Source organism: Silene latifolia, chromosome 3 (assembly GCF_048544455.1).
Source record: "Silene latifolia isolate original U9 population chromosome 3, ASM4854445v1, whole genome shotgun sequence".
Lineage (NCBI taxonomy): Eukaryota > Viridiplantae > Streptophyta > Magnoliopsida > Caryophyllales > Caryophyllaceae > Silene > Silene latifolia.
Window position 1 is genome coordinate 4,554,246 of NC_133528.1, and position 13,035 is coordinate 4,567,280.

The 13,035-nt window shown below is 34.6% G+C and overlaps 1 protein-coding gene across 4 annotated transcripts; it reads right to left on the bottom strand.

The window, feature by feature from the left end:
• Positions 1-148: 148 nt before the first annotated feature.
• Positions 149-7,253, bottom strand: LOC141646849 (uncharacterized). 4 transcript variants are annotated; one of them, XR_012545642.1, is made up of 13 exons: positions 6,954-7,235; positions 6,060-6,181; positions 5,814-5,950; positions 4,610-4,676; positions 4,489-4,519; positions 3,739-3,971; positions 2,923-3,180; positions 2,169-2,273; positions 1,746-1,796; positions 1,549-1,630; positions 509-701; positions 345-394; positions 149-255 (listed from the first exon to the last, which is right to left on the bottom strand). XR_012545642.1 is itself a non-coding variant. In XM_074454820.1 (12 exons), the coding sequence occupies exons 1-11, from the start codon at positions 7,123-7,125 to the stop codon at positions 541-543; spliced, it is 1,419 nt and encodes a 472-aa protein (XP_074310921.1). In that variant the 5' UTR covers positions 7,126-7,235; the 3' UTR covers positions 233-394; positions 509-540. The 4 variants fall into 4 exon arrangements, 3 of the variants coding, with proteins under 3 accessions (XP_074310922.1, XP_074310920.1, XP_074310921.1); XM_074454820.1 differs by having other exon boundaries at positions 233-394; XM_074454821.1 differs by having other exon boundaries at positions 149-701; positions 2,169-2,270; positions 6,954-7,253.
• Positions 7,254-13,035: the final 5,782 nt, after the last annotated feature.

A 13,035-nucleotide genomic window follows, 5' to 3' on the forward strand; every position in this document is an offset into this window, starting at 1 on the left:
AACCCAAGCCGATGGCCATGAATCGAGATGTAGCAGTAGACATGAAAATACAGCTGCAGACAACAGACATGTAACAGTAGGACAAAAAGCGAGACACGAAACTAGATCTTCAGCGAATTCATGGACCAAGTTTTCTACGTTTGTTCAATATGAGAATAGTACTCTACGCCCTGCGCTTATATTGCAAATTAGCAAATCGTCATCACAATTTCTGATCCGGAATCAGACTGTTGGTGAAACATCCCAATAGCAATACTTGTCAATAGAAATAGAAACTATATTAATACAACGGATTGCCTCAAAATGAATCTAAAAATTCCAAAAACGACGTAATTAATGATTACCTAGATGAAATCCAAGATCTCTACATGACTTGTATCAACCCTTCCGTCTTCTAAAACATGGGTAGAGAAATGTGACCTTCAAAACTGTGCTCTTAGAGGATTCAAAATCTAAGCTCAAGGGAAGTCCTATGCCAAAAAAACGTGTTTCCAAGTCGGAAATTTACCAGGGAAAAGAACGAGGAAGAAGAATATATGTTCAAGGGAACTTAGCGGTACTATAAGGAACAGCGGGGCCTAAAACTGGAACTGGGCGCATTGATGAGAACTGAATGTGACTCGGCATCATAAAAGGTTGCGGTGCATTTGTGAGCAAAGGAGGGTTCATTGAAGCTTGCAATGTTTGACCAGCTAAAACACCTGCAAAAGGAAACCGCAACATTAGAATACACAAGTGGTACGAGAAATTCCTGAATTCCAGATACGAGGAATGTGATCATCTGCTATTCAGACATTATTATCAGGTTATTTTGTTTGGGTATAATTAGGTAATTCATTCAGGCTGAGTCGGAATTGCCGTATCTACCTAAAAGACAGAAAACCAATGTTCATTCATATAAAAGCTAAGCACAGGATAGAACTCTCCACAACGGCATAACATGATAATAAAGCATTAATATTCCAAACTCTCAAGTGACGCTAAGTAGGGCAGAGTACGGATCGGGTATCTGATCCAAAGTGCTAGTTTGGATCGGATATCCGTATTAGGAATCCTGAAGTTAGATATCCAATATCCAAACCAAATGTTTCGGATATCCAATGTTCGGGTATCCAAAATAATCGGATCGGATGCGGATATCCATACTTTTGAATTTACTTTAAAATTAAGTTTGAAACACGATTATATTCATAGTCTTACATGTTGATTTTCTTTAGTATTCTTATTACAATGTTCTCGACATAAAATTTAAGTACCACCTAGATATTTCTCTATTTTAAACAATAATTAAGTAGTTGTATCAAATAAAATTTTATTTCCTCGAAATTATACTAGAAAACTATAGTTTCGGATCGAATTGGATATCCAAATGTTTTAATTCTAATATCCATATCCAAACCAAAACCAAAGATTTCGGATCAGATATCCAAACCAAGCTTAACTTTCGGATCGGATATCCAAAAATTCGGATCGGATATCGGATCAGTTTGGATAATCGGATATTTTGCTCAGCCCTAACGCTAAGTAACAGAAGAAATATTCTCGTACCGTCATGCTTGGCTACATAGATGGGATGCGAGGTAAAATAGGGATGTGATGCTTGAGAGAGAGTTGCAGGAGCTTGAACATCCTTCAAACCAAAAAATAACCAAGTTTAGCAATAAAATAATATAAAAGAGAGAGAATAGTATGAAAGCGATTACAAATAGACGGGAAAGAAAATAATCTTTGATTCAGTAACTCACATGTGAAACGGGATGCATGTAGACAAGCTGTCCAGGCCTGCCGAAGATGCCCTACAGGAGTAAACAAGATTAAAGTATATTAGAGAGTTTATCATACAAGCAACATCTTAACTTGCTGTTGTTGCTCCATAAGAACAGAGCCATAAAACCGCACCTCGCATATTATCAAATTTCAATCTTATGCCAAGCAGTAATTAGGTCAAATAAACAAAAATAACCCCGTGTCTTAAATAAATACTCCTTCCTCGCTTTTGGTACGGAGATTTAGGAGTAAATGCAAGTATGGACAACCTTAAAGGCATAACTGTCTTTTAGTAAACAAAACTCGTCTCCCGTAAAAATGTAAAAAACCTATTGATACAGGACGGCCTAAAAACAGAAAGCATAAACTACTTAGTGGAATGAAGGGAGTACTATACATACGTTTTGATGACTTGGATGTAGATAGGAAGAGACAGCCGTAGTTGGTTGGTACACTGAACTGTGTCTGATGGGTTGTGATCTGGTAAGTACATGACCAGCCATCTGCTTGAAGAGTGAAGAAAAACAGTATCAATAGGCGCCATCAGGTAATATTCAAGCGTCAGGTGTATTAAATTAAATGTAATCAACCATGACGAACAAAACCATAACATGGGCACCATATGACAAATGAACAACCCGTACTTTTAGGGTGTGTTTGGATTGAGTGATTTGGAGGGAAAAGAAAGGGAGGGGGAATAGGGGATTTAAAATCTCTTGTTTGGATAGGAAATGAGGGTGGAGGGAAATGCAGGGGGAGAGATTTGGAGGGATCCAATTTCCCTCCTCCAAGCCTAATCAAAATCTCTCCACAATAGGCAAGATTTGGAGGGAAATTGTATCCAAACACCTACACCCCATTCCCCCTCCCCTTCCATTCTATCCCTTTCCCTTCCCTTCCCTCCATCACCCTCCCCTCCCTTTCCCTCCACTTTTGCTATCCAAACACACCCTTAATTTGAAGATCAGAAAACCTATAGCAAGACAATAGTACACATTACAGCAGTGCAATGTGCGCAGTTGCACTGGTGTAATGTAATCCTCATGTTATTATGAGAAACAAGGAGAGTTTACACTTAACATTGGCAAAGTGAAAAAATTGAACAGCTGCAAGTGAAAACTATAAGATAAATGCTAATCCGGAAGTAATACATACAGGTTGACTATACTGAAGACCGTTGTCAGCCGTTGCCAGTGATGAAGTAACATAAGGAACCACCTTAACGGGCCATGAGGTGCGTGGTGGTGCAACAGATCTCATTCCAACTTCGGACTGTGGGCCAGCAACTTGTCCCATGGGAATGCTGTTTGGTACATGAGCAATGCTTGTAACAGTTAATCCAGGTGTTGGGTTGGATCTGAAGTTTGAAACGGATGGAGAAAATATCTTTGCATCTGGATTGAGTTTGGATTCCTGAAAGTTATCACAAATACAGAAAAATTATTGGGAATAAAGAGAAGGAAGTATAAAGAATTGGGAATAACAGAAGAAGACGTAAAGAAAAGAAAAAAGATGAAGTGATGAAAAAGAGACTCTCGCAGACAGTAAGACCAAAAGTCTCACATACTTCAGCTGCACACCACATTGTGATTTGTGACAAGACCATTGAGGGTTTGAAGTTACAATTACCGTATTTTGAGAAGGTACCGTAGGGGCTGTAATTATAGCATGGCAACCGCGATTAGGACGGAACGACCAATTCCAACAAGTCGCAAGATGTAACAGATTAACAAACTAAACTACTTGACATACTCAGCTTTATTCGTAAGTCCAAATCACATGAGACTCCTAGATGAGTTCTTTATGAAGATCGGAGACCTTAAAAAAGAATTATTTCCCAAAACAAGAGATCTATACAAGCAAAAGGGAAGAAAAAAAATAGGGGGTGCATTTCTCTTGTATCAACCAGAAAACAGCACAATATATGAACAGAAGGGGTATGTCACATAAGACGTGAATCATCATTTCTACCTTTACAGTCCTGTTTGTAACATGATTTCGAGGAGCCACTGCTGTTGGGGATTGCACCAAACTACGAACATTTACACCCAACCCCATTGCATCAGAAGTAGAAACCTCGGAAGCAACAGATTTTGTGACTTCGGCACTAGGAGATGTAGCATCAGGAGTCAGACACCCATTTGTTAGCTGGTTGTGAACCGTCTTTGCTTGATTTTCCTCAATTTGAGTGTCTCTTCCATTCACTAATAGTTCAGAAAACAGTTAATAAGTCATTCAAACAAGGAAGAAAGAAAGGCATAAAATAGATACAAAGAGAGGGAGGGTATTTACCCTATTACGCATTACATTAAAACAACTTGGTATAGACCCGAGGTTTTACAAGATTTAAATATGAGACAGAGCACAAAACAAAAGAAAGGAACAAGGTCTGGTAATGCATGTCATAAGTGACATATGTGCGACAGTGGTAGTGAGAATATCAATAATTCAACCAAGATGAACAGGATATCTCCCCAAATAAAAGTTATGCTCCGTAGATTTATTTGGCTCATAATGGCCTCAAACAGGTTGCAGAATGAATTCATACTTCATAATGGAACTATTTAAGCATGTTTTTTGAGACAGCTTTACTACGTTAAAACAATTGGGTCGCTCCACTAATAGATTATCATTAACATAGAGATGCAAAGACATGCTAAGTTTTGTAAGAAAAATGTGTTCAGATTATGACAAGCTAAAAAAATATATGCGGTCACTTACAAGTTGCAATTGAATGATTGGCTTCAATAAGCTGCAAAATAAAGTCAAGGCCTTATCACTCAACAGCTGTACACAAGGAAATCCTGAAAAAGACAAACTGCAAGTGCAAACTAAAAGTTACCTCCTCGATGAGTCCAGAAGCATGGTTGCAACCATTTTCTTCCTGAGAACTACCCATTCCAACATGTCTGAAACACAAAGAAACAAGGATATCACTCATATCAGACAACGAACAGATTCAGAAGTTTAGAAAAAGAGAGATTAATTCTCACTCAAGGAAAAAGAGGTCCCTCAATCAATAGTATTAACACCGAATTACTCCGTCTGTGAGTTAACATCTAACTAAAGCTAATGTAGATATTCTGATAATCAATAAACAATCACTGTTTAAAATATCAGTTTTACAAAACACCTCCATAAATGAGTGAGCATCCGAAGTTCAAAAAGCCTCTTATTAACATAAGTTGTAAAACAAGATTTACACTTGGGAAGGAGATTCTATTAGCAGTAAAAGTTGCTTCACCAATTCTATCAGCTGACAGATCGGATTGCACTACTAGAAAAACTAACATTTACTAGAGAGGCTTCTCTCTAGTATATAATCTGATAACCATATTAGAAAACGATAAACAGGCCTGTTAAGCAATCACTGACATTCGGCCTTCAATGTCAAAATAAGCTTATAAATCTGAATTCATGTCCCCAGGCAATAAGCTGACACAAATCCTTGAAGATCACTCTCACAGAATTTAAGAGATTGATTTACAACGGCAGTGTAAATATCCAAAACGAAGTATACTCATGTCTGAGCTATGCCATTAGGGACACCTTTCAGAAAGCAATCTAAGTAAAAAGGGGTATCGTGTAAGTATTCGGTATATTCTGACTCTCATTATTCAACTAGAAAGTAAGCATAACAACCTAAAATTCCAACATTATCTGGTTACAAAAATCTGTCTCACAAAAGCTACAATAGCAATCTATAGCCATTCTAAACACCCCCTTATAAATCATATTCGATGTGAATGCCTTACAAAACTGCACACGATAAGGTGAAAAGCAATCGCCCTTATCAATGTAATGCACTCACAATCCGTTACTCCACAATTTTACACCAATCACACCACAAGCGATATTCAAAACTTAGCTTTATTCATTGTTTGTTGAAGCATTTTTTTTTTAAATCACCCGCACCCCAGATACTTAGAAAAGTACAACAAAATCACAAAGATTTTCATGAAGACGAACAAATTGTACGACCTCATTCCAGAAATGCTAAAAGAAAGGATTACCCTCACAACCCAATTAAACTGTAAATCAGTTACCTTTCCTGATTCGGTAGTTCACCAGCCATTACAGTTCCATGTTCAGAGCCTGGAGAAGAATCAGAAGTCCCAAGAACAGCACCCCCATCATAGGTAGTAGCATCACTCGAAGCATAATCTGCTGGAAGCATGACACCCTGTTACAAATAAACCACAAATCAAATGTTAAATACTCTTATGACAATCAACAACATCAACTAACCTCATATCAAATGAATCAATGACATGAATAGAGGCTTGACAAACCTTGGCAACTACTTGAACAAGATCGCCTGGACGAACTACAAGAGTATCTATCAGGTCTCCTTTCACCACATTAGCATTGAGCGTGCCCTTCTTAACCATCCTTGCTTTCTTCAATACAATGCCTTCCAACACAAATAAAAACCCTATTAACATCAAATTCCATAGTATCTCCAGGTACACTACACTGTACATTTCACATTCGACTCCAATTAAGATCAACAAGTCAACAACTAAAAGTAAACTCAGGTAAAATTCTATAGGATCTCCATGTAAGGACTAAAGAACAAACTCATATGCAACCCCCTCCACCATTAAACAATATTTGGTCATGCAAATCATACCAATTTTTCTCCAAAGCAAACCCTAGTGCCTCGGGGGCTCCCGCAAACTCACTTCACCCATAAAAAACAATAATTGGTCATACCAATCATACCAATTTCTCCCCAAATTCACAACCCATGTCCAATCGTGAAACTACCCATATGAATTCGACATCTCGAATATCACCCATACAACAACATAACCCCACTGCCTCAAGGGCTCCCGCAAACTCACATCACCCATAAAAAAACAATACTTGGGCATACAAATCATACCAATTTGGCAATTTTCTCCCCAAATTCAAAACCCATCTCCAAAATGTGAAATTACCCACACACGAATTCTACATCTCGAAAATCACCATTTTAACTTATCCAACACAAATCCAAGATCCCAACAACCATGATCCAATCTAAAATCCAACCAAAACCCACAAAATAGGCAACAATTCGACACAAAAATCAAAACCCACTACCAAAATACACAATTAAACAAACTATATCAAGAGAAATCATGAATCATACAAAAAAAATAAAACTTTCTTGAAATAACAAAGAAGAAGACGAAACAAACCATAACCCTTGTGAAAGGAAGCAGTGTAGAAGATTCCAGAAAAGATGGAACCATCTTTAATGAAAACTTGAACAGGAAGACCAACAATACACATAGTTGTGAACAGCAAAACTTCACTCAGTGATGATGATGATGCTGCGAGTTCTTCTTCTTCATCTCTAACCCTTCCCATGTTTTTTTTTTATTTCTTTTGTTTAAAATTGTTTATTTTTAATATTTGATGAAAGATTGAATATTTGTATAATTGTAAATTGTGTTTTTCTTGTGTTTAATTCTAGAAAGTTGACGAGGGAAATTGGGAGAGGTTTGCAGCAAAGATCGGACGATGTAGACTGTTGGAGTGTTGGGTGCGCTTAGGTTTGGGACTTTGGGTCATGTGAGTGTTGGCTGGAGGTGGACTTCGGGCCTGTTCAGCACGGGCCGGTCTGGGTTGGGGGTGTGGAGCCCGATCCCACATTGCGGGCTGAGTGTGTGCGGGCCAGGCTAGAGATTGGTGGCCCTGAACTGGCTCAGTTGGGCGGAAAAGGAAGTGGGTCATGCAGGCTGGATGGGCTGGACAGCTGGGCTGAGGAAGAGTGATCGCGGGACTAGTCCGTGATGGAGAGTGGGTTGTGCGGGCTCATACACGGGTTGTCGGGCCAGGAAAATTGGAGCCCGAAATTACGGACGGGGTCGGTGTTGGCCGAGCTGACCCGTACCAAAGTCCAGCTCTAATGTTGGCTACTGAATTTTGATCATAGAATTGATTTTGGTGACTAGGGGGTGGGTTGGGTTATTAATTAGGGTCATCTTCATTTATTAATTTCCTCTAAACAATTGAAAGTATTGTTTGGAAACGCGAAATTAATTTTATTTTCATGATTTTAATTGTAGAAATCAAAATGTTTGAATTCAATTCCAAATTCAGTCCTAAAAATTCGTTTTGAAAACCTATGGAATTGGAATTGGGAGGGACGGATATGGGTCGAGGCCATCGAATGCTTTTTATTTGAAAAAAATAAATATTGTCATGGAAAATATTTGCAATCGGAAAAAATATCATAAATAAAAATATTGCAATGAAATTTGCATCACAAAAAAAATCGTAAATAGTCATGAAATTGAAATGGCTACTATATAGTATGAATTTGAGAACCTGGTTCGGGATGTTGATGAGAAAAGAAAATAGATAAGTTTTTTTTGGTGTCAAATGAGTTGCAAGGCCAATACAATATAAGGGGAGGGGGATTCGAACTCGTGACTTGTTGTCACAATACTTTCGTCTTAACCACTTAGGCCAATACCTCTTCAGTAAAGAAAATAGATACGTGAAACAATACTCCCTCCGTCTTGGTCATTTGTTTATCTATTTCATTTTGGGATGTCTCGGTCAATTGTTTACCTATCTATTTATTTGGGAATGCCTTTGATGAGAAAATTACTCATCCATCCTCAATTTGGTTGGTATACTTGTCATCTAATAATGATAGTCTCATCTTTCATCGATATTTGTGCCAAAACGAGGTAAACAAATGATCGAGACGGAGAAAATATAAAATTATCTTGTAATTCTTTTAGGAAATGGAGAAAATCTCAACTCTCGGGTTGTGACGAATTAAGGTGTCATCTTGTTAGTCGCGCTTTTGAATCGAGCCGGGTTTAAGTCAAGTGGTTGAGACTACTAGTCTACTATCTTACCCCCTCCATTTTTCTATTTTCATCCCATTTCTTTTTGCATAATTATTAAGAAAACACAAGTTCTCATTTGTGACGGGCATATCCGTCGCAAACTTGCGACGAGTCAAGTATTACCCATGTGGAGGTAGATAAGACAAAAGCAGAATGCCTAGCTAGGGAGTAGCAATCTCTTTTGTCTTATCTATCCATATGGATATTACTTGACCCGTCGCAAGCTTGTGACGGATATGTCCGTCACAAGAGAGACTTGTTGTTAAGAAAAATGATTAAACAATGAAAGAAAGTAATGGTAGACTTACAAGTGGGCTTTGATTAAACAATTAAAAGAGACTAAATAATGAAAAAGCAATGACAAATATTGTAAATACAAAAGTAAGACAAGGATTATATAGTCAATTGGATGATCAAATAAGAAAAGATGAGAAATAGGAAGAAAAGAAATAATTTAACAAAAAAGGAAAATGAGAAAAAAATAGGTAAATGGAGGGAGTATTATATAGGCTTAACTCTGGATTATTGTCGACTTTATTTATTTAGTTTTTGTTATAAAATAATATGTTTCATGAGTAATAAATTAAGAAGGCTATCTATATTTAAAAAGATTTTGAAACTTCACTTTTCGTATGAAAACTCGACTCTATTGTATTTGTATACATATGGCCTTCATAATGAAATAAGATAAATATTTACAAATATTGAAACTACGATCTAAAGTTCTTAGTATTATTTACAAATACTAAAATTGTAAATTAAAGTTTATATTGTTTTTAAATACTGAAATTATGGAATTTCCGTCGGAAGTAGAAACCAGTACTGTTGTGACTTTGGTCCATTTGAGATTATCTCTAGAAAGATAAACATATGAGAAATTAGACTTGGTAAACGGGTCAATCGGGTCTGGTTTGGGTCAGGTTAATTCGTGTTAAGGTTATTCGGATTTGCAAGAATCTGGGCCGGGTCGAGTCAGATCAGGCCATTTCAGGTTCGGGTGGGTTGTTATCAAGTTTTTTGGTGATAAAGGGCATTATGCATAATAAACATTCAGATCGTTTTTTTTTTTTTTGATTAGGTAAGAAAACTAGGTTGATGCTCTAGGGTAGGACTAACTTATCTCATCTTTTCGAATGAGGGAGGTAAGTTGAAGCCATCGGCTATCAAACCACCTCGAAAGAGCTGGACATGAATGTCCAATAGAATTGAAGCCATGAAGTCAGCAACCTTATTGGCTTCATGAAAGCAATGTTTAATTATCACTTCATCGAAAAAATGAAGGACTAATTTCACATCCTTGATAATACTAGAAATTTTTCAAGGAATTTGTCAAGTACCTTGAATTGAGTTAATAACACATAAATTATCACCCTCTACAATTAACTTTGAGATTCCTAAGTATTTAGCTGCTAAAATACCTTATTTTAAAGCGAGAGCTGCCGCAACAAGGATACTATTGGATTCACACTTTTTTGTTCCCAACAAAACGACTTTACTATTGTGATCTCTTATAGAATATCCTAAAGCAACTTTATTACCTTCTATTCTCGATCCGTCAAAATTTAGCTTTAAGAAACCGTTTCTAGGTTTTTCCCACCAAATTTCTTCCTTACCAGAGTTGTTTCTAGCTGACTCCTCTATCTCGGGATTATTGAGATCCTTAAATTTAGTCACATTCCAGGTCTTAGTGCTATTATTACATAAAGTAATAAATTTGCTGATACTTAAACTATCATTATTAAAGATAACTAGTTTTAGAGCCCGTGAAAATCACGGGATCGTTAATAATTTATTGTTTTAATCGGCTTAAAGATTATGCAATACAAATATTTTTCTTAACCAACAAATATTTAAGTGTTAGTTTAATTTCACTTTATTGATTAAATGAATTAGAGTCTTTACACCTGTAATTATAGATGGATAGTGAAAATAATTGCATATTTGATAAAAAAAAAGTTGCTTAAGGTAACATTTTAAAATTATTGTGTATGTGATGCAAGTACGAACTAAATTTTCAGTACCTAATAATGGATATACTTGTATATTACAACAATTTTATATTCCCTCAATTTCAATGGATTTTATACTTTTAAAAAAATTTCTATCATATTTTAAAAATATGTAGAATGCCCTGTAACACTAAATAAGCAAAAAATTTGTGTCACAAATTATTTTCGTGTACAATAGATTTATGGAAAATAGTAAGAGAGTGAAGTAAAAGAGTATAACTTTAGAATTTCGAACAATTATTGGTAAAAATGAGCAAAATTAATTATGCATCTTATGAATGACACACATAACAAATATTTAGTCTATACAATATGTCACATAGGCACTTCCACTTTGTTCAACCAAAAGTATAAATAAATAAACATTCTTATACATTGTAAAAATAATTAGCTACAACTTTAAAATATCTCCTTAAACTATATTGGCAAAAATGTCTAAGCTTATTGACTTACTCGTATAATCTTTTACACACTTTGAGTTATTTGATTTGTGACTAATTGAAGTCTTAACAAAAAAAATTAAGGAAAAAAAGGTGTTACGTGCAACATTAGTGCAACAAAGATAAACTGGGTAGAATTCACAAACCTTTGACCAAAAATCTTCCAAGAATTGGCGGATGTAATGTCTTATGTGGCTTCATTGAGATTTATCTACCATATGTAATTATAAATACTACATAGTATAAAAGGAGTACCTGTCAAAAAATAAAAAGTCAATCAAACTATAATAATGAAATGTAAACTGAAACAATTAATTTAATTAAATAGAAATGAGCTCATTTGCAATTAAATAAGAATATAAAATATATTGTAGCTACGTAAAGTTGTTATAAAGTCAAGTTGAAATGATTAATTCAATTAGGATTTTATGTGAACCAAATAATTTTGAATTGAGTGTGGAAGCTTAAAAATAAAAAATCTTCAAAATAAAATCTCAAAAGTGTTGAAGGTAGAGAAGTCGAAATATTGTGGTAATGCAAATGATGATAATTGTAGACAAAAATAAGACAATGTGTATAGGTAGTATAAATGAGGAGAGGGAAGCCAAAAAATCAACTAAGAAAGGATTTAGATGTCAAATTAGTAGAGTAAATTAATTATTAATAGCTATAAATATGAGAGGAAACTAAAAAGTTTATTGACATTTACATTCTTTTGTACAACATAAATTTTATTTTTACTTTCATTAATTATATGCATGTGACACATCACAATTCAAGATGACTTTTGATAGGAGACATTACTTAGTGAAATGCTTAGTTTTATCTTTTTAAAATATTGTATAGATTTTCCGTGAAAATCACGTGACTTTTCTAGCTCGTCATTAATAATTATTTGCTCACGTAATCTTTTTTTTTTTCTTATAGTGTCTTGATACTTACATCATTCTTTATTGTTTATTTGTTATCTATAGCCAAATGATATTGTATTTATTCGACATTTAAATGATATTTTTTCTAGTTTATAACTTTATTAAAATGATGATATCATAAAAATAGTAAGTAACATCAACCATAGTTATATTTTATGTTTGAAAATAATAATTATATTGAAAAACTAAACTATTCTTCACTCATTTTCACTTAACCGTTGTAAAATTTAATCAAATAAAAAAAATAAATGAGATGGATATAATAGATCGAGATAAAAAAAACATCGACATTACTGCAATATTCACACTTCAAAAATTCAAAAATAAAAAAATTCGTTACTATTTGATAGTCAAAGTACGAGCAAAATATAAATTTTATTCAATACATATTTAATATGTTGTTAATCCCAATAAATTAACTACACATTATTAATTAATGAATACATTAAAAAAAATTCAAAACATTACATTGTTCTTAAGAATGTGTGAGACAAAAAAGTTAAGGGTACAATTTGGTCAAGCTAGACTTTCATTCACCAAAGTTGGACATTCTTTCGCCACAATGGATGGTGATATATATTCGATCATCGATCATCAATAATCTCAAGTGTCATCATCAACATTCGACAACACCAAAAACGAACAATACGATATAAATGCTTGTTAATTATACATTCTCTTTTCTTCTATTTTTCTCTTATCTCTTCATTTCCCGTTCATTTCACCACAAAAGAAAGATAGTTTTTTTTTTTAAAGTTCAATCAAATGAAAACAAATAGGTAAGCTAGATTCTCATCTACTAATCTTATTTTATAGGTAAAATTTGTTGATGGTTTCATAATTATGGAATATGAAAAGTTTGGTATTAAAGAGGAATAAATTGTAATTATGAAATAGAGTAATGTTTGGAAGATGAAAGTTTACGTAGGATAAATGATTATAATATATTGATTACTACTTTGTCTTTTTGTATTTTGTTTTTAATTTATTTTTTCATTAATTTTTGATCTAACATATAATTGTAACTACTCAA